Consider the following 23,732-nt stretch of genomic DNA (forward strand, 5'->3'; position numbering starts at 1 on the left):
GATTAGGAGCGCTAGCTTAATTATGACCACCGTTCTGCCCCCACCGCAGGCTGTCACATAGTTTGGTGATTGTGGCCGCCTCCAATACCGGGCTGGTGCTGCTGGTGCTGGTCATTTCAATCGTCAGGAGTTGCATGACGGATCGGGCGGCGGCGCTGGAGGCGGCGGCGGCGGCGCGCCACGCCGCCCGAGGCGGCGGCACCGGGGGCGTGTTGGGCTTCCTGATCAGTAACTTTGTAACGCCCACACTTCAGACGATGGGAATTACTCATCGGGGGTGAGGGGCTTTTTTGTGGGTTAGGGGGGGGGGACGGCAGGGGCGGGGAGGGGGGTTGCAAGTGCATGAGCTTGAACCTTGGTTGATGAACGGAGAAGTGGGGCGCCGTACACTCTTTTCCGGCAATGTCGGGGCTCTTTGTGTGTGTAATTTTAGTGACGTGTAATTTTAGCACGGCAGCTCGTACTGTTGGTACGACTTTTGATAGTGTGATGACGTGGATAGCTTTCTGTGTACACCGGTTCAGAGTACACTAGCATCACCTCCACCCAGATGAAAAAGGAGGGGAGGTGGTGGTGGTCCAATCCGTCCAATCCGTCCCGTGTGTGTCTTTTACCCTCTCGTTTAGTTTTCCCTTAATTCCCAACTTCTAACTCTCAACTTTCACCATCATCATGTATAGGCCGGAAGACGGGGCTGGCGGCGGCGGGCGGATGGGCCCTGGCGGTGGCGGTGGCGGCGGTGGCGGTGGCGGCCACGGCGGCGGTGCAAGTCCTGAGGCGGCAGGTTGGGGCTCCCGCCTGCGGTTGCTGTGGGCGACTATTGGACGGGTGGGAGGTGTGGTGGCGTGTCTGTGTGTGGAGGGGGAGGGGGAGGGGGAGGGGGGGTCAAACGCCAAGCCGCGGCGTTTGATACCCACTGGAATATGTGACAACACAAGTTGGTGTGTGTGTGGTTGTTACAGTGGGCTCCAGACTCCCGAAGAGTAGAGCCATCGGGCCAGCTGGTGACAAGGATGAAAACAAAAGTATTAGGTGGGCGCGGAGTTGTATGGGGAAGCCGTGCAGTGCCTAAATAGGCAATGCGGACAACATTGAGGGGATTTGGACACACATACACACACAGCGCCCTCTTTGTCCCCACAATCGCATCACGTCATCACATGCCCCCAACTTCCCCCTCCTCGCAGGTCGCGGGATTCGACACTGCGGAGGATCATCAGGGCGCTGCCGGTGGCGGCGGCGCTGGCGGCGGTGGGCCAGGCGGCGGCGGCGCCGGCAGCGGTGGGGGCCACGCCGGGCTGATGCCCCACACCAGCGGGCACCCCGCGGGGCAGCCGTACGGCGAGTACGGCGAATACGCAGCGGATTTGGAAGCTGCCGCCGGGCAGACTGTAGCGGGCTCGCATATGCTAGACAATCGGTCGCTAGGCGGCGGCGGCGGCGGAGCTAGTCCGTTCCTAACCCCGGGCATGGGCGGCCCCGACTCGGGTGCGGACGCGATGGTGGGTCTCGGTGGGGCCGGGGTTGCGGCGATCGGTGGCGGTAGCGTCGGTACGCCACCGCCGGTTAGTGACCCATGGGCCGCTAGCGGCGCAGGCAATGGCGGGTACCCCCTGCCAGGAGGTACGGCGGCGCGGGAACGGACCCGTGGTTCAGCGTTGTCAATGACGTACTTCTCCAACGTGCCCCCGCTGCAGCGCGTGGAAGCCGCGTACCCGGCCCTTTGACCGCCCTGCGATAGGTAGTCCATGTGAGGTGAGGACCGTACAGTGCAGGAGGCAGAAATAAGGAACAAACTAATTTAACAAAATATCATTAATGAAAAGGGATTTCATCAATTCGCAGAGGTTCACAATCACGGAACAGCGGACGTTCAGGTAGCTGGCATGGGGAGGGTTTTGAACACAGTTTTCCAACTGCCGTACCCTGCCGTACTACATATCAGCAGCCATTTTCTTGTCAACCCATGCGTATCCTTGAGACCAATGGCTTCCTCAAGAGTACGAGAAGTGGAGTCCGGACCATTATTAAAGAATTGGTCGGGGAGCGTATGATGGTTGATTTGTGATGTATTTGTGCAACACGGCCGCACTGTGATATCTGACAGTCTTATTAAGAGGTAGCGGTTGGAGCGGTTAGAGCGGTTAAAGAGGGCGAACGAGGCTTTTTCGACACGGTACAAAAGCAGTCCGTGTGTGCTGTGCTGGTCTTTGCATGGCATGTACAAAAGCACTTGTAGTATTGCATGGTACTGGCCAAAGTTAGAGGAGAAAAAACATGGTATGTACGACGCATCCATACGGCGTTTGCATAGTGTTGTGGGCGCACTGTGCCGGTAACCCTAAAACCCGTACGTGTACGAGTCCGGATGGAACTGAGTGAGGAAACGAGAGCGGACGGCGGAGCGCCCCCGGCGGCTGCGGAGGCAGCGCTCTGGCGACATCAGACAGAGCTGACACGCGGGCCGCCTCAATCGTGCGGGCGACATGTATATACATATATATGTGTGTGTGTGCGTGTGTGGCTTTCGTTGGCTGGTAGATGACAATTTCAATTGTATTCCCGTCATTGAATTGTCCTCATAAACAATATCCGCAATGCATTGTCCGTATGTATGTATGTATGTATGTATGTATGTATGTATGTATGTATGTATGTATGTTGTTACAGGGTGGTTAACTTCGCCAGCGGCCCCCTTTCCCGGGGCAGTCCCTGCTCTCCCCTGCTAGAGGGGCACCCTAATCCGTCACCCCATCCGACTTCAGAATGTATTCGTTGAGTTCGGCAACTCACCACCAGCATCCAACCAAATCTAGCGGATCAACGGCGCATCAACTTAGTTCCTGGTCAGCTCGCAAGTTGATATTATCACGTCCTACACCGTCCATAAGATGGGGGGCCACCTCCCATTTCATCACTCCTCAAACACCCGAGGAGCCGGCAGGCGGATTTGAACCCGGGTCGACTGGGTCAACTGGGAGCAGAAGTCAGGCCTTAACCTCTGCCAGCCGCCTGCCTGTGTATGTTGTTACAGGGTGGTTAACTTCGCCAGCGGCCCCCTTTCCCGGGGCAGTCCCTGCTCTCCCCTGCTAGAGGGGCACCCTAATCCGTCACCCCATCCGACTTCAGAATGTATTCGTTGGGTTCGGCAACTCACCACCAGCATCCAACCAAATCTAGCGGATCAACGGCGCATCAACTTAGTTCCTGGTCAGCTCGCAAGTTGATATTATCACGTCCTACACCGTCCATATGATGGGGGGCCACCTCCCATTTCATCACTCCTCGAGGAGCCGGCAGGCGGATTTGAACCCGGGTCGACTGGGTCGACTGGGAGCAGAAGTCAGGCCTTAACTTCTGCCAGCCGCCTGTATGTATGTATGTATGTATGTATGTATGTATGTATGTATGTATGTATGTATGTATGTATGTATGTATGTATGTATGTATGTATGTATGTATGTATGTATGTATGTATGTATGTATGTATGTATGTATGTATGTATGTATGTATGTATGTATGTATGTATGTATGTATGTATGTATGTATGTATGTATGTATGTATGTATGTATGTATGTGCCCTATCATGCTTATGATAGGGTCGGACGGATCGGGTCGGGTCGTGGGGGTGACGTACCACCACCAAGGAAGTCACCGTCACCTCACTGCAGCGACGTCAAAGATTCATTCGCATATGGTGACGACGCCAATGATGGGAGTGGGGGTGTTTGAGTTACAGGAGCGCCGCGTGATGTCGTCTTTTGCCTTTGCGATACGTACAGGGCTTTCGGCGGCTTGGGCAGGAAGGACGAACAACAGGAAGGGGGGAGGGGGTGCAGAGGGGCCAGAAATCCCCCAAACGATTCTTGCGCTTAAAGTCGTCCGTTGTCGTATCGATGTTTGGGACCTCTCAAGACGCGTGAGTGATGTCGCAGGTTTAAGAGGGGAGCTGCATATTCCTTTGTGGGCCCGCTTGTACGTGTCTTAATATTATATGTACATTGTCAGGTTGGCCCCTCGCGAGTGGCGTGACAAGTGATTACAAGCGGATGCTGAGAACTTTGGGATATGCTTTTTTGTCAGTTTACTTCCTAACAAGCTAGCAACCGATCTGGTCCGTCACAAAGCTCTGGGACCTCTTAAGAGCCATAGGGCTTTTGATGCAGACGCATGCGCGGCGATGTGCAGTGTGAGTGACGGCAGATGTGTCGCAGGTGGGGACGAGCGAGGATGGTAAACGTCCAATGGGAACGATGGTTGATTATAAATCTCTGAATGGAACGAGGGTGGACGATATGGCGAAGATCTCAGATTGGTATGGCCGCATGACCTGCGAATGAAGGAGCATAACTTACCCGGCAACAGGATTCTTATGTAGGGCGTTTGGATGACCCGTGCGCGTGGTTACTTTAAGCATCTAGAATTCCTAGACCAGGGTAGTATATATAATCGCAGGTATCACCGGAAAACGGAAGAATGTTAAGAAACATGAGAAAAGCCGTTGTCCCCTCCGATATAGCGATTATTACAAATTTTGGGTGCCGAGGTCGCGCAGTGCGCGAATCCTCAGCCTGACAAAAATTTAGCCCTGCCGGACACCCGAAGGGCCGACTACGAGAGGCCCTTACGAAGTGCAAGGTGAAGACCAATCATACAACCGAGGCCATGTTGACCACCTCGAGAAGCGGGCCAGGTAAGTATTCTTAAGAAAGTTGTCGGAACGGTACGCAACCTCATTTGCAGGCCTCTCACCCTGAACGGCATGCGATGGTGGGTCGCTGTATTCCGACCAGGATTCGCTATTGGGCACTTGGACTTCTTATTATATTCTGCAAAAAAGATGTGAGAGCTTCTTTATTATGCGGCCCGTTTGAATGATGCTCATTGGCAAATCCCATGCTGACGTTTGAACCAAATTGACAAGATCACAGGACAACGCGGAAGTTGGTGCTATACTGTGTAACACCGCTAAGGTGGCCCTTAGCTTTGTTACATACTGTGTTTACAACATAATCACATCTAAAATATGACATGGGCTTGACCAGCCATTATCACTTGCCGACGTCTCTCTAGCCAGCGGCTTCTAGCCTCAGTTGTGTACCAACCTCCCAAAGCATGCTATCTCATTAGTCACATGACGCCATTTTGGGACATCCATCGCATGTTCATGACCTCCGTTGAAAACAATTGAATCGAGGACCACAAGGCAGGCCTGTTTCACAAGATCGAAACGCCTATACAATGTGCGTTTACGTTGAAATGTTTATGTCATGCATTCAATATAAGGAACGGTCCTGGTCTCCAAAGGACGGCTCGTGCATGCCCACTTCCGCGAAGGCCCGTACGTGGAGTGCCTGGCCTGCTACCGCGTGTCGCCTTTCGCATGCCAGTTTCTCGCAATCATACCCCCAGCCGGCCTGCGGTCTTTCCTCCTGCTCCATAGCCCTCATTTGTGTTGGCACCTGCACCCGCGAGAGCTATTACTATTGCTTCTCCTTGCACGGCCGCACATTACCTCGCATGGGCATTCCCATCATATGCGCCAGGAAAGTGTTGCGTAACACACCGAGCCCCAAGCGACGTCACAATGGGCACTGGCGCTAACCCCGGTCTGGCCTCTATGAGAGCAGGTACTCAAGCTGATATGGCGAACGACGATAATTACAGTCTGTGTAGGGTGCACGTCCCTAGCATGCATCAACTATGTACGCCAGCATGGCCAGCATCTCAAGGACCGATATCTGCATCGGAGTAATCCGTGCAGCCTTTTGGGAGCGCCATAGCAAAATACACTGTGATGGGGTGAAGGCACTTTAGCCCTGATCAGCGAGATGCTTCCTAACGCCACGCATGAGGAGTCATGATGACAAGATGTCTCTACTAGCACAGTACAACATGTTCTGTTACACTGACCGCCCTCCAAGTGTATCAACATGCGCACCATTAGCGTGCAATGGCACGCAACCGCCTCAAGCGGGTGCTTCGTTGCGCTGTAGCCCAAAGTTAAGCTAATACCATGTCCCAAGTTAACCAAGATTATTAACCTCCTTGCAAGGTTGGAACTGAACAGTTACGTCCGTTGCGTAATGCCGCACAATGCGGTGCTCTTTGCAGGCAGGATTGTGACACCTGTGAATGCGTCACGTAGGTGGGAAGGAGAGACTGACTGGTGCACACACGCCTCACAATGTCCAAGTCTCTTCTTGTCAAGGCACTGTAAGAAGTATACACACCCCGCAAAGGGACACCTGTCGTGTATGAACACGTCATCCTGCATCGCGCGCGGCTCTTCAACGCAAATACTTCAAGTCGCGCCCGGTCCCGGACCACTTACCTCGTGCTTACACAAAACAGGTTCATGGCAAGAGAGCCCACGGCCAACACATCTCAACATGTCCAAGTCGTGTCATCATCTTTGTATCCAATCCTGTCACCAACGCAGCAAAGTGTCATCAGCTAACAGATCCGCACCAATCTTATCGGATCCAAATCGTGCAACCTCATGCCGCCTCGCTCCAGTCCCGGCTGCATCAATGCCGTATATGTCAACAGCCCATACAGGCGAGGGAGCATATGTACTAATACGCGGCGCAGTTCCTCTACAACGCAAATTCAAACACGCTGAACCCAACAGCCATGGATTTGAAGCGATTTACAGCAATCGTACACGACACAGCGCTTCTCCCGCATACCCACAAAGTCCATCCACGACATACCCGCACGTCACAACGTATCCATAGGTCCAAAATACATGCTATTTTTGGCGGTTCCAAACAGCATCCAGTTCAAGAATTAATGACGCCGGCGCTTGATCCGCCGCCTGGGTGGCTCCGCTTGGCCCTGCGTATCTGCAACAGAGTCCGCCCGCAACGACACCTGTGGCCCACCACACGAGCGGCTCGGCAGAGGCTGAAGCCCCTCGGCAGAGGCTTCCCCTCCGCCGTTTACAAACTCGTCAGCTGCCTCTTCACCGGCCCCGCTGCCGCCCGCCGAGTCGGCGTCACTAAGTCGGCTGCGTTTGCGGCTGAGATGCGGCATCGGCTGCACGGACACGGCCTGCTGCTCCTCGTCCTCCTCGTCCCCTGCCTCCACGTCCTCCGCTTCCCCGCGGTCCTCGCCATCCTCCGCCTCCCCCTCTTCCAGGTCCTCTTCCCGGGGCTCAGCCCCGCAGCTCTCACTTGCCGCCAGGCTTACTCCTCGTGAAAAGGACCTCTGGTTGACTTGTGCTCCTGCGGCCGGATCCTCCTCCTCTTCCTCCTCCACCTCTTCCCCTTCCTCCGCGGCTTCTTCTGCCGCCACCTCGCCGTCGTCGTGCGTTGCTGCGTGATCGCCGTCCTCTTCTCCACCATATTCAGCATCACTCCGCGCCGCCAGGCTCCCCGTCTGCTCAGTCAGCGCGGCCAGGCTCAACGTCACTCCATGTGTCCGGGACACGGACGGCACTGGCCTTGTGCCACCGCGCCTGGCGGCAGGATCTGGGGGAACGCGCTTCCCAGGTGTGCGCCGAGCCGGCGGCGGGAGCTCCTCCTCGGTCGGCAGCACAGCCGGGGTTCCATAACCCTCACCCTCGCCCTCACCCTCGCCTGCCACCTCAGCGTCCTCCTCCTCGTTCCAATGAGTGTGCGCGTCTGCTCCGACTTCCTTGCTGCCCCCTTGGGCCCCGTCATCGCTTCGCATGGCGGAGCCCACACCACCTGTGACCGCCCGCCACCGACGCCGGCACCGCAACGGGAAAGGGTTCAAATACGACATCAGAAATGCTATCTCGCTGTGCACGTAGCACCTTTTCAAGTTCGCAACTGAGGCCTAACTGAAGGAGTGCGCACATTGGCCTTATAGTGACAACGACGTCGAAATACGTGGGCGGCGTCCAACAACGGAAAATCTGTAACAACGCTGTCCATAGCCCTCTGCACGTCTGCAGCCATATAAAGGAAAACAGGTCTGCCTGTCCAGGAACAGCTATTGTGCGCCCTTGACTTGCCTTGTGTTACCGTGCGTGCCGTGCCGTGTTACACGCACACACACACACACACACACACACACACACACGCACACGCAAGGTGCCGGGGCATGTCCCTGAACGTCAAGGCGCAAAAGCAGACCTCCTCAGAAACATCACGAAGCGCACCCACATGGCTTGCAGCGCTCTCACTTCGTTTGCCCCATCGCACGATATGCACCCACCTGACGCAGTCCTCATACGGCTTTGGGTAATCGCACGGAGGTCCGACGGCTCGCCACCGTAGTAGCCGCCACGGCCGTCGCCCTCCAGCTCCTCCTCCCAAGGCGGCATCATCGCCCCATGTCCAACTCCAGCTCCCTCCTCCTCCTCCACATCACCATCATCATCTCCCACCTCCATGCCTGGGTCCAACTCGCTGACGGCACGTAGCGATAGATGCTGCTGCTGCTGTGATGACTGCAGCGATGGCTGCCCCGCGGAAGGACCTCGGGATTGGCTCCGCGATTGGGACTGCGAGTGTGTGTTGGCCAGGCTGTCGAGGGGTCCGGCGTCCACATCCACATGACGCAGGCCCGCCACTGCACGACCCGCCCCGGACCTGGTGCCTGACCTGGCCTGGACGGCCTGGCCGCCACGGCCGTGCCCGTCCGCTTTCTCCAAGTGGTCGTCCACCTTGTCCTCCCCCTGCTCCTCTTCCCCTTCAGCTACAATGACCGCAGGTCTAGCAACGGCGGCGGCGGCTGCTGCTGCCTACGTCGGACACACGTTAACCCATCCAGGGATCAACCAGGGAACTGGTTTGGGACAGGTGTGGGATTTTTGCTTCACACTTTGGTCAATTATCAATCATTTTCTTATGGACTTCTGGAAACCTTTTCCAAGTAGCATGGCAAGGTAATGGACTCTGTTCATATTCGTCCTATTACTCACGCGATTTGGGATCCGCACTTCGGCCAACCAGCCGTTGAAGCTTTCACACGAGATAATGGGGGAATTTCCCAGAACTTGGCGAGTTGGAGTTGCTGGTCTTCCCCTGGGATCTCGGAACGGCGGCAAGAGTGCCAAGATAGAATAAGGCATGGTACTGTTCCGCCATGACGTAATAGCCTCGTACGTAAGCTATGTTTCCGTTGATAAGCTTTGTTTCCCTGTTCTTACGTAGCGAGCCGTGCATGCGGACGTGCCATAGCCGTAGCAACAGCCGGCTCGGGGCCATGTCAGTCCACGGCAATACCAGAATAGCAAGAAACTCCCCAAGCAGCAACACTTCAAAGGAAATGGTACTTCACGACGGCACCCTAGCCCACCTTGAGAGCAGCTGTAGGTGCCTTTGACCTGCCGCGGCCCTGCTGCTGTTGTTGCCGTTGTTCTTGCCGGCCCGCCTGTTCGTCATCAGCTTTTGCTACCAGCCTGCGGGTTGCCACCGGCAGCTGCTTGGGTACTGCTTCTTCCTCGTCCTCCTCCTCCTCCTCAGGTTCCACAGCCTTTCTAGGTGTCCGCACTGCCTTGCGCAACCAGGCGCCCTCCTCAGGCACCGGTTCCGCTGCAGCCAGGGCAGCCGCCTCAGGGTTCTTTGGCGCCTGTGGCTGGGCGGCCTGCGCCCAATCCGCTGCTGGCGGCTCCGCCGCCTCCACCTCCTCCTCGTGGTGGCGCTCGTGGGGCCATGGCGCGAAGGAGATCTTGCGGTTGCGTGCAGCCTTCGGCGTTGTCGCTGACGGGCCCCTGAGGGCACGTGGCGCCACGCGGCCCTTAGCGGCCTTGCCCTGCGTACAGGTCAAGGTGCATTTAACGGCGAAATGGGCAATCAGAAGCCAGCGGAAGAGGGGAAGGGGACGTGGAGGTTCATACTGACACAGAAATGTGCAAAGCGTTTCTACCCAGCGGCAACGGAGTAAATGACGAAAGACTCGAAAGCGGCATGTCCGGGATAGGAGCCCTTCGGTGTGGTAAAAATGGTAAAAATTGGTAAGATTGGTAAACCTGGTAAATAAACGGGTGAAAAAGTAAAAGCATTTTTCGACTTTATGGCCACATAGCCGCACGTAGCCGCCGCATAACCCATCCCATTCCTGCACACACAACTGCGGACCGCCATACACACAACCGAATAGCAGCTCATTCCATTCCCCACCACTCTACCTTTAGCAGGTTCAGGTAATGATACATGGGCGCCCAGTCTGGATCGCCACGGTCATGTGCCAGATCTTGCACGGCGCCAGGAACAGTACCAACATCCGCCCCGGTCGCTTCTGCTGCCGTGTTGCTGCCGTGGAGCCGCCCCTCCAGCTCGCTGACCAGGGTTGCCGCATCCGCGGGCGCCAGCTTGGGCACGAAGGAAGCGGCTCCCCAGGCCAGGATGGCCAGGTTGTTGGGTGCGTCGACGAATGCCTCAGCGGTTAGGTCGCGCAGGATGTGCAGCAGCTCGGAGCGGGATGTGCCGTGGCCTGGGGTTCGGTTAGGTAAGGTTCGGGTGAGGCGGAGGGCAAAAGGGTAGGCATGTTGGTGGGCGCGCGGAGGCGGGAGAGGAGGCGAAGAGGAGGGGAGGGGCCATGGAGATGGAAATGGATATTATGGTCCGCACCTGGCCTGCATATGGCTCCCCTCGCCCCCGGGGGTACCACTCTTCATCCCCAGCGACGTTGGAAGGAGGAAGCGTTGTCACCCGAATACGAAAATTGCGTCATCTGGGTACCTAACTTCCAGGTTCACTTGTCTTTATACATAGACACATACATATACATAAACACATACATATACATAAACACATACATATACATAAACACATACATATACATAAACACATACATATACATAAACACATACATATACATATATGTACATATCCACCCGAGGGATAGACACGTACCTGCATACATGCTGGCGATGTGCTTGGCGAGTTCCGAAAAGCGCTGTAGTGCCTGTTCCTCCTCATCCTCCCCCAGATCCCCCGCGGCGGTAACCGAATCCCAACACTGGGGGCCGGGGCGGAGCAAAGTGAAAAGGGAGAGGGGAGTGGGTATATAACCGGAAGCGATGCAGCAGAACGTGATGCCGTATGGGTTGGATGTTGGGGGTATATCACCAATGACGGAATGGAAAAGGATATCGGCGGTGAATAGATGGAATAAAGCGGGATATACGGAATACAATACGGAGGCAGCTTCGGGGTAGCGGGAAGGTTTGGCAAGGCAGGCAGCGTCACGCAAGGCCAAGGCCAGGTTCAAGTTATGTAAGCAGTGGCGACGCTTCCGTAAGAGTCGCAGCCAGGTGAGTACAGCGGACAGTGAGGGGTTGCCACGGACCGTATACATCTCACCAGAGTGACTCAGTCTAGTATGGCATCTGAAGTCAGGCTAGAGCAGTCAGCGGGATAACCAACTTCCCCCCAAAAGGCCCCTTTCCTACCACACCTGTCGAAGGGCGCCAGTGTAGATCTGCGGCATCTCGCCGTGCGGTCGCGACGCCGCCATCTCACGACACACATCTCGGATCAGGTCCGCCACCTCCGGCCCATGGCTGCAGAACTGTTGTAGGGGACGATCACAGATAGGACGACAGAGGAACGCCAGGCACAGCACAGCGGCCACACACGGTCAAAGAGTCGATCCGAAAACACACGTGTGCGGTGTGTCTGCTATGCGCCTGCGCCACTTAGACGCATTACACAGCATAAAACAGTCATTGCACAATACTCTGAACAGTATCGCTATGGCCACACACACCCAGCCAACACTGTACCCGACCCAACCACCCCAGAGCCCACCCTAGCCCAGCCAACCAGCGTGCCTGATTCGCCACCCTACCCTAGCGCACCCATCCGACGCACCCTACCCTTACGCTGCCCCCTACCTCGGCCACAAGGTGGATGGCAATGGTGCGGTGACAGCCGCCGCACACGTCATGCGCCAGCAGGCGGCCCAAGCAGCCCACCGCAGCCATCTTGGTCGCAACTGCCGCAGTCCGCCGCGCGCGCTTGTTGGCGGCAACTGAAGCACCGCGCGGGCCGGCGGCCAGATTGTCCAACAGGTCATCTTCCAGGTCTGGAGAAGGCGGCAGTCGAGTGAGGTCGGGCACAGTAGGCCTCAGCAAGCACCAGGATTCACGATACGAGGCAGCAGGCAGCCTACATGCTTGTACGATAATCTCTCTATCTTCATGAAGACCATCGTAGTCAACGTGGCCGAATAGCTATGGTGGTCCGTCTCGCCAGGGCCCCAGGGCCAGGGCCAGGGCCGGTATTGATGCCTGCCCAACCAGGACCAGCAAGAGGTACCACAGAGCCGCTTGCCAGCAAGTTATATGGTGCTGCATGCACCTAAGCCTCCCCTTGAGCTAGCTTGTCGTTACCCACAAGGCTGCGATATGCGCACGTACCTGCCTCGCCGTCCTGCTCCCCGTCCTCCTCTCCATCCTGCTCCTCGTCCCCCACTGCCGTGTCCTCCTTCCGGAGCACCTCGCTGCAATGGCGCCACATGAGGTCCGCCACCTGGCTGCTGAGCGTCAGCAGAGATACCGGCTCGATGGCGGTGCCCTGCGACGCGAACGAGGCGGGAAACGGAATCGCAGGGTAACATGAGGAAATGCGGGAACGAAAACCCCTGAGCAATTCAACAAAACTCTTGGCAGTAAGTCAACCGGCTGCGGGTCAGCAGGCTGAGGCACACCGGCTGGATGGCGGTATCCTGCCAGCCGGGCCCGAACCGGGCCAGGCCGCGTCCAGGCGATTCGCGGCAGCGCGGTGCAATGGAGCGGAGGCAATGTGAAGTAGGGAGGGCAAGGAGAGGCGAGGAGGCAGTAGGGTAAAGGCAAGTAGGGGGGCCCATGCGTGAAAGCAAAGCAATGAGACGGTGAAGAGGCGTGAAGTAGAACGCAGGAGTTTAAGGAGGACACACGGATCCTACCCTAAAGCACAAAGGATGTGGGCTCGATCTTGATAGATTGAGCCCACAGCAGACAACCCCACTGGTCGAGCCCCATACCTTCCAGGCCTTGGATCCGAACACCAGAGCAACGTCACTCAGCACCCGAAATGCCACGTCCTGCAGCACGGCGATGCTGCCATCCACGCCCTGAGCCCTCGCTTGCATTGCGCCGCCGCTGCCGCCCTCGTCTTCGAGCTCCAACGTCGCGTCGCTCTGCGCGGCTGCGGCCGCGTGCAGGGCGACCATGTGCGACAGCAGGGCGTCACGTGCCTGCTGCAGCTTCTGCACCGCGGACTGCTGCGCTGCCGCAATGGCAGCATTGTCTCCACTGGGACCTGGACCTCCGGCAGGTAACGCGGCAGCAGCTCCCGGGTCGGTGTAGACCTGCGTCGTGGGGTGGTTCAAATGTGGGCTACCATGTAGGCATGACGGCCATGGGATCCAACATATAAGAAACAGAAATACGTTTCCTCCTTGGCACATAGCTAGATTCGTGGAGAGTGGTGGAGCCCCGGCAGGTTGTGTGACATAATCTTGACAGAGCGGTGGCTACACTCCGAGCCGTCCAGGCCCTGTAGTACATCGCGTCGCGCGACCGCAACTCGCCGACCTCGGGAACAGGATACGACAGCAGAACCCCTGCCGTCCCCGGACCCACATGCAGACCGCGAATGCTTGGCGGTCATGCAAATCCCAGTTCACCAATTCCAGGCACGCTTAAAATTTACAATCGCGCCTGGCGCACTAAAGACTTCAGAAAAACACCCGGCCCTGGTGCATCTAGGCTTCAGAAGTCAGCTCACCTGGTGCATGTTATTCAGCAACACGATCAGCTGTGTCTCCGCCAGCAGACCCGTGAGCTCGGGCCCAAGGAACCGGCCCGAGCCGCAGCCGGCAAGTAGCTCGTCCACTGCATCATGTACCCGTGGGTCAGCAGCCAGCGTGGCTCCACCGCGGATCTGCAAACACGCGGTTCGTAAGGCCAGCGAGATGGGAAAGCATGTCCGTCCTCCCTCAAGGACACAAGCAGGGCCAAGCAAAAACATTCGTCTTGCAGATGGATGTAGGTACGCTGTCGCTGACAACACCTTACCTGGCGAAACCTTGCATGCGCGTTTCGTCACGTTTCTTCTATGCATTTCATGCGACGACGCTCGCGCTGCGCTTTGGGATGTGCGTTTTCTAACCAAAGGCAAGACACCACCATGTACGAGCGCCGTACAAACTTAAGAGTCAGCCTTACCAGCACCACATGTGCTCTCAGCAACGCCACCCGTAACGCCACCAACTCCTCCACATTGACGCCCACATCGCCGTGTGCAAGGTCTAACACCGCATCCGCCAGGTCTTGCTCGTCCATAACGCGCACTGCAGCCGCCGCCGTGGCGAAGCCCGCCGCCAGCTGATCGCACACCTCCCGAAGGACCACATCCGCGGAGGGCTGTGATATGGTAACATATGTGTACCAGGAGCAGCAACGACCACACGGAAGGCACCAACAGCGTTATCAACAAGGCGGGGCAAAAGCGTGGCGGCGATAGCCAATGCCCCATGAATAGCAGTAACAGCAGCAGCACCAGCACCAGCAGCAACAAACCGGGGCCAGGCCGCATACTCCAGTAATTATCCGGGGTCTGGGAGTGGTAAACACGCACATTGTACCTGCACCCGACCATCTAACACATGTGCGTTTACTTCAATGTTTGCCAAGTTTGATACCTAAGCGGAATCGGAGGCTGTAAGTCAGTCACACAAAACGAATACGGTATCAAGCGAGAAGAGACCAGGGAGAAAACAGCCTCCAGCGTAGCGGGCAACCTCTCACAACCGCTTTGCCCTTCGAGAATCAAAGCGGCACCTCGCCCTTTTATACAGTCCTCGTCACGTCCACCCAGCCCACCTGCAGCGCCGGCGGTCCTGAGGCCGCCGCATACAGCAGCGTGTCCGCGCATTGTGTAAGCAGCTCCGCCGCCATGCCACGGGTCGCCAGCTGCTCCCCCACCAGCCCCAGCAACGCCCGCCAGCCCGGCTCATCACCCCGCAGACTGAAGAGCTCCAGCTTGAGGTCGCGGGTGAGCGCCACAAGGGCGGAAGCCTGTGTGTGTGTGTGTGTGACACGGGGATGGCTAAGGATACGGTTCGGGCGAAAGGTGCCACCCAGAGCTAGCTATACGGGTTACACTTCCCAGAACATGGGACAAATGCCGTGCCGCAGCTGAGCGACAGCCAGTGCCACGTCCACGTTATCCCACGCCCACGCCATCGGGGGAGCTTCACGGCGGCTCGACGATGTCCATGCCCATGCCCGGGGCACCTCAGCTCAAGGCAGCCACGTGCTTGATTTCTTTATGCAAACAAAACCTTCAGCCCAACAGGGGCTGAATGTGACGTGGCGTATTGCACATTCCGTGTGGAAGCCGTGTATTACCAGTATTACAACCAATGCACAGGTCTCTCAATTCTACGTACCACACACCATCTATCTACACGCCACGTTCACCACCTTCGTGAACGCAGAGGCATGAAGGTGAACATCCTGGTCTCTCAAGTATCAAGCAATCCCCAGCTACGTACCACGTTCTCGTCAGTCTGGTGCCGGCGGAGCAGCCTCGGCAGCGCCGTGAGCAACACCTGGCTGGCTTCCAGAAGAACTTCACTGTCGGCAGCCAGAGCGCGAGCGCGAGCACCCTGAAGGGTATCCGAACAGGGCGCGGTAAGCTCGTGCTCAATGCAATGTTTCTTAGTCGGTTTGTTTATCGCGAGTTTGTTAACCTTGTTAACGGGACGCCGTACCGAGCAGTGTGCTGGAGAATGTTGGTATGCTGTCGCACATGTGTTACGCACGAACACACACCCACATGTACACACACACACCAGCTGCACTATACAGCCAATAAATGCGCACGGTGCATGCACAACAACGATTGAACCACCAATAACATATGGACACAGGCATGTAAGGCATTTGCACATGACGGAACAACATGGCATGGCATGCCCAGGCGTCTCATGATAAAGGAAGCGGGGCACCGCTCGATCGAAAGCCATTTGATTGTGGACATACATAGGCCCTAGAACCCTAGCGACACCCTTCACTTCCACAGCATCCTGCTCTTGGACAGGAAGTAACCGTAAAACCTCGTATCGATAACTGACCCCAACGGAATCCCCGCGGTCCCCGCACTGCTTTCGCATGTGACCCATTAACACAGCGGAACGGTAGCTATGATCACCCACCCTCGCCCACCTGTCGCCGCATGGCTGCGCCCCCTCGGGTGTCCAAAGCCGCTGAGGCCCCGTTACGCGCGCGTTTCACGGCAGCCGCCAGCAACTCGCTCAGGTGCGCCAGACCCGTGGGTCCCCAGATCTGCGCCAGGAGGTCATCTGACAAACAGTCCACCATGAGCTTCCAGGACCGGAGGACGGGCAGTCTGCCGCAAGTACGGGCACAGGCACGGGCACGGCCAAGAAGGGGAAGAGCCAGGAACGTGCCACAGACAGCGTAGTAAAAGCAGCGAGGTAGAAAATGTGAAATGCCATCTGTACTCCAAATTTCGGCTGCAAATTGCCTTGCCTACCTCGTTTGACGTCAACACAGCAAATTCTTACGATACACATTATTATTAAAACCATTACCACAGCCCGTTGAAAAGCCAAACCCCGGCATGGCATGGCATGCTTTAGACTAAAGCTTTAACAGTCCAGGACACCGCCATAGCCGTGCCTTGCGGTTGACAGACGGCCCAGAAGATCATACGCCAATTTCAAGCTGGCCCCCGCCCCCAACTAGCCATTGATGTTTTTCACATTTCCCCTGCAACTCCACCTCCTCACCTGTCATAGAGCGCGTCAACCAGGTCTTCCACCAGCTCCGGTTCCAGGGGTGCCGTCGTTGCAGCGCTCGTAGTGCCTTAACGGCACCAAGTTAGCAAAGAGCATGAACACATACGCACGCCGGCACAAAGTCCGTTGATCCGTAGCTACAGACAGTAGCCTTGCCTTGCACTTGCGAAAAGCATGACAATCATAATCACTAGTGGCGACGTTGCAATAAAGAAACAGGACAGAACAAGAGCTTTTTATTTCTTTCTACACAAGAGTCAAGAGGTCAGGAAAAGGCGCTTGAGAGGATGCCATGCCCCATTCCACCACTACGCTAACCAGCGCGTTGAATTGTGCGATGTATTCATACCTGCCGCTGAGGGCCCCGTCCGCATCGACGACTGGCCGGTCTGCAGCAGAGACATCATCTCCAGGAGTGCCCCGAGCATGGTGGCCTTCTTCCGCTGCTCGGGATCCGACAACAAGGACACCGCCGCCGCAGCGGCATCCCCCCCCGCCGCCGCTGCCGGACCGGCGGCTGCGATTCCAGCAGCCGCTGCTGCCGCTGTCTTGGATCGTCCGCTCCGGCGAGAGCCGCCCGCCTTGACGGCCTCTGTCGCCGCTGCAGCAGCGGCGGCGGCGGCATCTGCCGCCTCTTTGGCACGCTGTGCATACCGCTGGTGGACCAGGAACAGTGTAGAGGGAAAAGGTTCACCAGGATTAGCAAAACACACGCGAGTAAAGGCACTAGCAGGTCCCTTTTCGTTTACAAGGCCATACGAAATACAAGTTATATACAATATACAAGTTATACGAAATTATTCATTAGTCCGCACGATTGGTCAAAGCCCGGGGGACATGGACTATATATACCCCTCAATGCTATAGAGCTTACGTCTTACGTCCCGAATACTCCATAGTTAACTAACAAGTGCACAGTCAAATATCAAAATGCAACGTGACGTAGCGTAACCAAACGAACCAAGGCGCTGCACCGAACGAAGCGGGAATCCTGGATGCTCACCGCCTCCAGCTTGGCCGCGTCCTCCTGGAGCAGCTGGCCGGCCAGCTCTGCTGCCGACCGCCGAATAGCGGGCAGCTTGTCAATCAGCAGCCGGTAGCAGTCCGCGGCAGGTAGCTGGGCGTCCGTGAGGGCGCCCACAGCCACCAGCCGGGCCAGCAGCCGCACCTGCAGAGCTCCGGGGTCACGGAGTCGGGAAACAAACGAACTCAGACGTGATCAGGCGGCAGGGTTGGGATATCATAACGAGCAAATGCGCTGCCCGAACCAGGTAGCTGCTGTACAATGCTGTGAAGCCATATGGCAAGCAGCTAAAACACGCGGGATAGGTGGGCGAAGGAGCAGATGCAGATGCAGATGTAAGTGCAGGCCAGAGTGCAATCAAATCGTGTGCGGTAGTCGCCGGGAAGGGTGTGTGTGAGCTTGCAGGGTCAACTGCCAATGCCCAAGCATCGGAAACATCCAACCAGGCATGCCGGGCGTGGGGCCCCACGCACATGGATTGGTAAGGGGGTAGCCAGAGAGGAAGAGAGACCCTGTGGAACCTGCCAGTCCATTACACTACGCTTGTGCGGGTGGGGGAAAGTGATCCTCTGGCCCCTTACCACACACACCCCACACACATGGCGAGGGTCTCAGAGGCCTGTCCTACAGCATCAAGACCCGCACGCAAACCCCACGCTTGCCCATACCGCTGCGTTCCTCCCCGACCATGGCAGGATATCAGGCTGCGCGAGCTCTGCTACGCAAGCCGCGAGCTCTCATGCACCCTCACCCCAAGCACAGCTGCCTCCTCGTCTATATCATACGGCAGTTCCTTGAAACGACCCGTGAAGCGTCCGATAAAGTCGTGCAGCAGCGGCAAGTGAGGGGGGATCTCGACGCGTGTCCCGGGCGCGGCGAGCGGCGCGTTGGGCGAGCTTCCCAGCAACTCTAGCAGACGGCTGATGGCCACGACACGAACCCCAGGGTCCTGCACAGGAGGAGGTGAGAAGCGACGCAAAAGCGGCTGTAGAAGCAGCTCTGAGCCGTAGGGAGTGAAGTAAAATTAACGGTTCTCCTTGGAAACCCGCCAGAGAGAGGAGGAGCAAAACCGCAAGAAAGTTTTGCTTGACTGCCTGCATCAAAGGCAAAAGCTCGATCCGCTGCCTGTCATGGACGCATTCGAGGTTAGGCCCGATCCAATTGCGACCAGCGTTGGCAGGGAGAGAAGTATGAGGTTCTCTCCCTTTGCACAACGTGGAATGGTAGAGAAGGCGCCGCTATTAGCGATACCCCCCGCCACCTTCAAGCTCTCCCTTCTGTTTTGGCATAACGTTACAAACACGAACCCGTGTCCTAGCGGGACCGGCGACAAAAACGCTATGTCAGTCGCACGGTGGGCCACGCACCGCGGCTCACGGAAACCAATGCTGGGTTGGACTACCCGCTTGGGTTAAGCTACTCATGAGCCATCCTTGCTCACCAATTCTGCTGGCGACTCAGGCTATTAAACAACGCAGTACCCTCACCCTCACACCGCTATGAGGGCGCACGGGCCCACGAAAACAAATGCAGCATGGAGGGACTCCCAGGCCGACCACCTACCCTATCGCTGAGTGCCCATGCCACGTATTTGAGGTAGGAGTGCACCATGAAGGTGGCGGGCAGCAGCCCGATCCAGCGGCCCACCAGGTCGACCACCACGGCCCGGATCTCGGGGCCCACGTCTCTGTCGACACCGTTAACGGCGCAGGGCAACAACGTCAAGTAAACGCAGGGCGACAGCATGCATGCAGGGAATTGGAGGTGCGGGGTGGAGGAAGGGCACATAGCGGGGTGGAGGAAGGGCGCGAGGGTAAGCACGCCAGGGAAAACGTTGAACGATTTTAAGAGGAGATGAATGGCCATGGAATGAGCGTGAACATGGGCTGCACAGCAACGGTCGAAGGGTTGGGTTTCGGAGCATCCACGTCTTTATGATATGGGTTGCATAAGGAAGCTCCGGTGTGGAGCTCAACCAGCTTACTGCTACTGCTACCGACCGGATTGTGCGGATTGGTTCGCAAATCGCAAAGCTCGTTTGTGAAGCGTGGTCGTACCGCACACAGGGCTAAAGCTTGTTCCGCCCCTTGTCATAGCGCTGGGGTCCCAGTCGCTTACCTAAACCGCACGGCGAAGACCGACGTAAATGTCGTCTCCAAGAGGGACTTGAGCTGTCGGATCTGGCTCTGAGCAACTTCCGCCTGGCGCTGCAAGCTCTCAATCACACGTTTCTGCAAGGGGCACGAAATTGCACAATGCTGTACAAAGCCGTATGTGGCCTCACTGACACCGTACAGACGAAGTGGCCGCTTGGCAGGGTCAAGAACCAGCCAGTCCGAGCTGGGCAGCCCTTTTCGTTGCTAGAGTTAAAGCCTCGCCAGCCTCAGCCAGACCTCCGCTAACGACAGAGCCCAAACAGAACCAACAAAATCCAATCCGATGACATGAGCCACGCCCGTACGAAATGAAGCTCAGCCCACTCGTACGCATGGACTTCACACTTACCGCATACACGCCTCCATCGAATCCTGACGCATGCACTTTTTCTCACACTCCAGAACATATTGCAACAACGGTGTAGCTAGCGGGCACAGTCAGTCAGTCTCATAGCGGAGCACTCCCATAGTGAGCACTGCCTCGCACCGCCTGCTCCATCATGCCGTGCGGTCTCTACCGGCCGGCTCCTTAAGCCCCATCTATCCAGGACTGTAGCACAGCCCACCCGCACCCGCGACACCATCCCACTCACCTTGTCCGCGCCGGCCTTCTTCTGCTTCTGTGCCGCTTCCTCCTGGAGCCTTGCCGTGCTGATGGCATCTGCCAACTGCTGCTGTGCACGCACCCAACCAGTCACCAGCAGCCCGGCTGTGAGAGTGGCCGCGTGCCGGTAGCCGCGGATCTTAGTACTGCAGGGTCATCCAGGGCCAGAGGATCAGCAGTACATCCAGGGCCAGGACCGAACGAAGCAAGGTGTCTTGGCCGAAGCCGGGGTTAAGTGGCGCGAGACAGCAAAGTTCAACAAGAAGGCAATGTTTGCGTGTCTTGGTGCGATGGTATTATACATCATTGGCAGCTCGAAACCATCATCTTTGGTGGCGTAACAGCAACGCAGGGTGGGCCGATTGGTAGGCCGATAGTGTACAATCAGCGATGGATGGTTTCAGCTATGGATGGCAGCTCCCAGGATAATAACTATGGACCCTTTCCCCCCAGCTCACACGCTCAAGCCGATGAGCAGATTGGTCAGCCGGTCACACACGTGGTCGTCCAGCAGGTGGCCAGCAGCGTGCAGCTCCGAAACCAAAGCGCTCCAAAAGGCCTCGTACGCGGACCGAAGGTTCCGGAGCCTCTTGTCTCTGAACGGCTCCGATCCACCCTCCTACGCGTGCAATTTGAAAAAAGCGCACGAGAGGGCAGCCGGGTGAGTACCCACCTGCAGCGGCCCGAGTCATACATACACTGCGCGTACGAAGTCCTCGATTGCCGCATCGTGCTTTTTTCTCGCGCCCAAATACCACGAGCAGCACATCCCCATAGCCTGCTAGGTGAGCAAGGGACTGTCGTATGTGGCTGACGAACACTAATGTTAGGATGTGACAAAGTGAACGGTTAGCGCGGCTGACCCTGACCCTAGCCGGCTGTTTATCCGTCATTGTCACTGTTGCAGGCAGGCATCCTAGTGAGGTCATGTCATGGTACTCAAGGCAAAGCTCGGGTCAGGGTTTGAAGGTTTCTGAGTTAAAAACCCCGAATCCCCATGCTGGGTTGCTTGGCTGCTTATAGCCATCGGCAGCTGGTTCCCACTTCAATTTCGCAAACAGTGGCCCCTAACCTTCCCTTACAATGAAGATATCCCGCAACCGAAGCAAAACTTTCCGCCTCCCCTTCCGAGTCCATCTAAGCATCCCCATGTCCACACACCCGCACAATGGTATCCACGAGACGCTTAATTACGTCGTCCATTTCCCCCGACTCCAGGTCGTCCACACTGACGCCGCTTTCGCACCCGCCGGCCTGCCCAGCAGCCAAGTCAGAGGAGGACAATATGCTTTGACGGTGTGTCCAGGGACAAGACGCGGATACATCATAAGCATCATGGACGAGGGTCGTAATGAGATCATTGTGCTGCTGCGCATGGTGCCCGTTATCTCAAGCCCAATGCCCCTATGGCGCTCAAGTCCAGCGCCCGACCCACATCGTGACTGACTTCTTCACAGGCTCACCTGCACAATCATGGACATCAGCTCCGACGTGGCTTCCAGTTTGTCCTGGCAGTACCGATCGACCCACTCCTATGGGGCGGTAATTAACGGAATGGGAAGGATAAAGGGCGTGGCCTTGAGCGGAGTCGCGTATGACCGCCGGGGAGCAATGGGGAATATGGTGCTTGGGAAGGGGCCGCATGCACGATCACAAGAACGATGCTGCCAAGCCATGCAACGCGTACACGCGTACAGAAGTATCGATGCTAGTGCGAGAACAACGTCAAACCACGCGACCCAAATTGCGATGCCAACCCTAGTGCCCACCTTAGCCGCACGCTCCACTGATGCTGGGTGCTTGGATATGATGTCTGCGGTTGGGCAGGGCAGCGAACAGGTCATTCAGGCTTCCTGTTGTTGGCGCAAATTGCGGACTAGCAGATCGGTTAAGGAGTCACGTCCGACATACCCCATAGCGTCAGGTTGTGCAGCGATGCCAGAGGCGCGGCCTTCCCGCGTTTCGGCGCAGGTTTGGGCTTCACCGCCGGCGCAGCAGCGGCGGCAATACTAGAGGGACCAGGGCCTGCCGCGTCCGGTGCTGCGGCAGCTGCATGATCCCCCTGATTCTCTGGAGCTTCCCCCTCCCCTCCTTTCGCAGCATCGTCATCCAAAGATGCCTGCATCAACGGAAACAACGTGCCCGATGGAGGGCAGCATTGGCTTTCAGTTTGAAGGTATAAATCTTTCGGATGTAATGCTGGATTTCCTTTTCTTGTGGAAGCATCTAACCACGTGGGTTTGCTAACCACGTGTTAACTTCAGGTTCGTGGACTTGCAAGCCATGGTGAAAAGACCCATCTGAGAGGGGTTTGACAGCCCCCGGACGCTCCCATCGTCACGGCATATAGGACAGCACACGGCCTAGGCTCGGACCCAATAAATTTTGTTCCGCAGGTCCATCTGCCCCACACCTTGCGTTTTTTTTGTGCTGCTGTAGGACTCCGTCGCTGCCCCGCGCGCTGCCCCGGGCTTCGTTGCTTCTTTTGCGGCGACTTGCTGGTCCCCTTCCGGGGCGTAGGACTCTTAGGTGCCTCAGCAGCAGCGAAATCCTCATCCCTGTGGTCGTCGCCGCTGCTGCTGGACTCCTCGCTGGAAGAATCCCTGGTGCGGCCGAACCAGGAAGGTTGCTTTGGTCAGCAAACCCGTCTGCCTCATCAATGACTATAGCATGAAAATCCCCTGGAAGTCTATAATCCTTCAAGCACGTTCGCGGTTCCAACTGTTGCTTACTCTGGCTTCTGGGCCTTGGCTGACGCTTTCTTCTCAGCTGCCGAGAGCCGGCTGCTGCGTCGCCGTGTTTCGGCCATTAAATGATGCTCACTCAAAAAAGAATTGTGTGGGAGCCTCTGCTAGCTGCCTGTCAGTAATTTCGGTGAAGTGGGCGGGAAACCTTGGACTCCACGCAGAATCACAATAGTCAAACGTCAGTAGCTGTACGCCAAATAGAAATAGTTTGTCTTTGAACCATGAAAGATTTTCCCTAAGGACTGCATGCTGACCGTGCTGAGCATGAAAGTACGACATTGGTTCCAAATGCGATGGCCGAGCGAAGGGCTTTGCCACACTTAACCTTGCCTGCGCGACTTAAGGCCCAATTAAATACTGTGCTTAACTTCTTCAGAAATTGATGCACGTTTTATTTTCAAGATTAGCGGGAGACGCTCTATTGCAGCTATGGACGGGTATCTTATCCACAACGGTGGTAGGCTCTTG

The 23,732-nt window shown here is 56.7% G+C and overlaps 2 protein-coding genes across 2 annotated transcripts in view; one reads left to right on the plus strand and one right to left on the minus strand.

The window, feature by feature from the left end:
• The window catches only part of VOLCADRAFT_116534 (uncharacterized protein), a gene marked incomplete at both ends in the record, with an annotated part of 6,760 nt that extends 5,033 nt beyond the window's left edge, over window positions 1-1,727 (plus strand). Inside the window, 3 exons of the mRNA XM_002947610.1 lie at window positions 50-277; window positions 681-828; window positions 1,188-1,727. Of these exons, the coding sequence (XP_002947656.1) occupies window positions 50-277; window positions 681-828; window positions 1,188-1,727 (916 nt within the window). The remainder of the gene's footprint in view (window positions 1-49; window positions 278-680; window positions 829-1,187) is intronic.
• Window positions 1,728-6,072: 4,345 nt separating this feature from the next.
• On the minus strand, window positions 6,073-23,326 carry VOLCADRAFT_88020 (uncharacterized protein; the record flags this gene model as incomplete). Its single annotated transcript, XM_002947740.1, has 29 exons — window positions 6,073-6,131; window positions 6,890-7,696; window positions 8,190-8,718; window positions 9,276-9,731; window positions 10,108-10,412; window positions 10,835-10,940; window positions 11,379-11,492; window positions 11,818-12,008; window positions 12,343-12,499; window positions 12,948-13,274; window positions 13,694-13,849; window positions 14,134-14,331; window positions 14,791-14,985; window positions 15,465-16,073; window positions 16,138-16,321; window positions 16,725-16,800; window positions 17,083-17,389; window positions 17,737-17,901; window positions 18,509-18,706; window positions 19,321-19,444; window positions 19,876-19,988; window positions 20,600-20,663; window positions 20,976-21,136; window positions 21,679-21,771; window positions 21,981-22,049; window positions 22,287-22,330; window positions 22,429-22,636; window positions 22,931-23,120; window positions 23,250-23,326. The coding sequence occupies 29 exons, from the start codon at window positions 23,324-23,326 to the stop codon at window positions 6,073-6,075; spliced, it is 6,282 nt and encodes a 2,093-aa protein (XP_002947786.1).
• Window positions 23,327-23,732: the final 406 nt, after the last annotated feature.

The sequence above is a fragment of the Volvox carteri genome, assembly GCF_000143455.1.
Source record: "Volvox carteri f. nagariensis unplaced genomic scaffold VOLCAscaffold_7, whole genome shotgun sequence".
NCBI lineage: Eukaryota > Viridiplantae > Chlorophyta > Chlorophyceae > Chlamydomonadales > Volvocaceae > Volvox > Volvox carteri.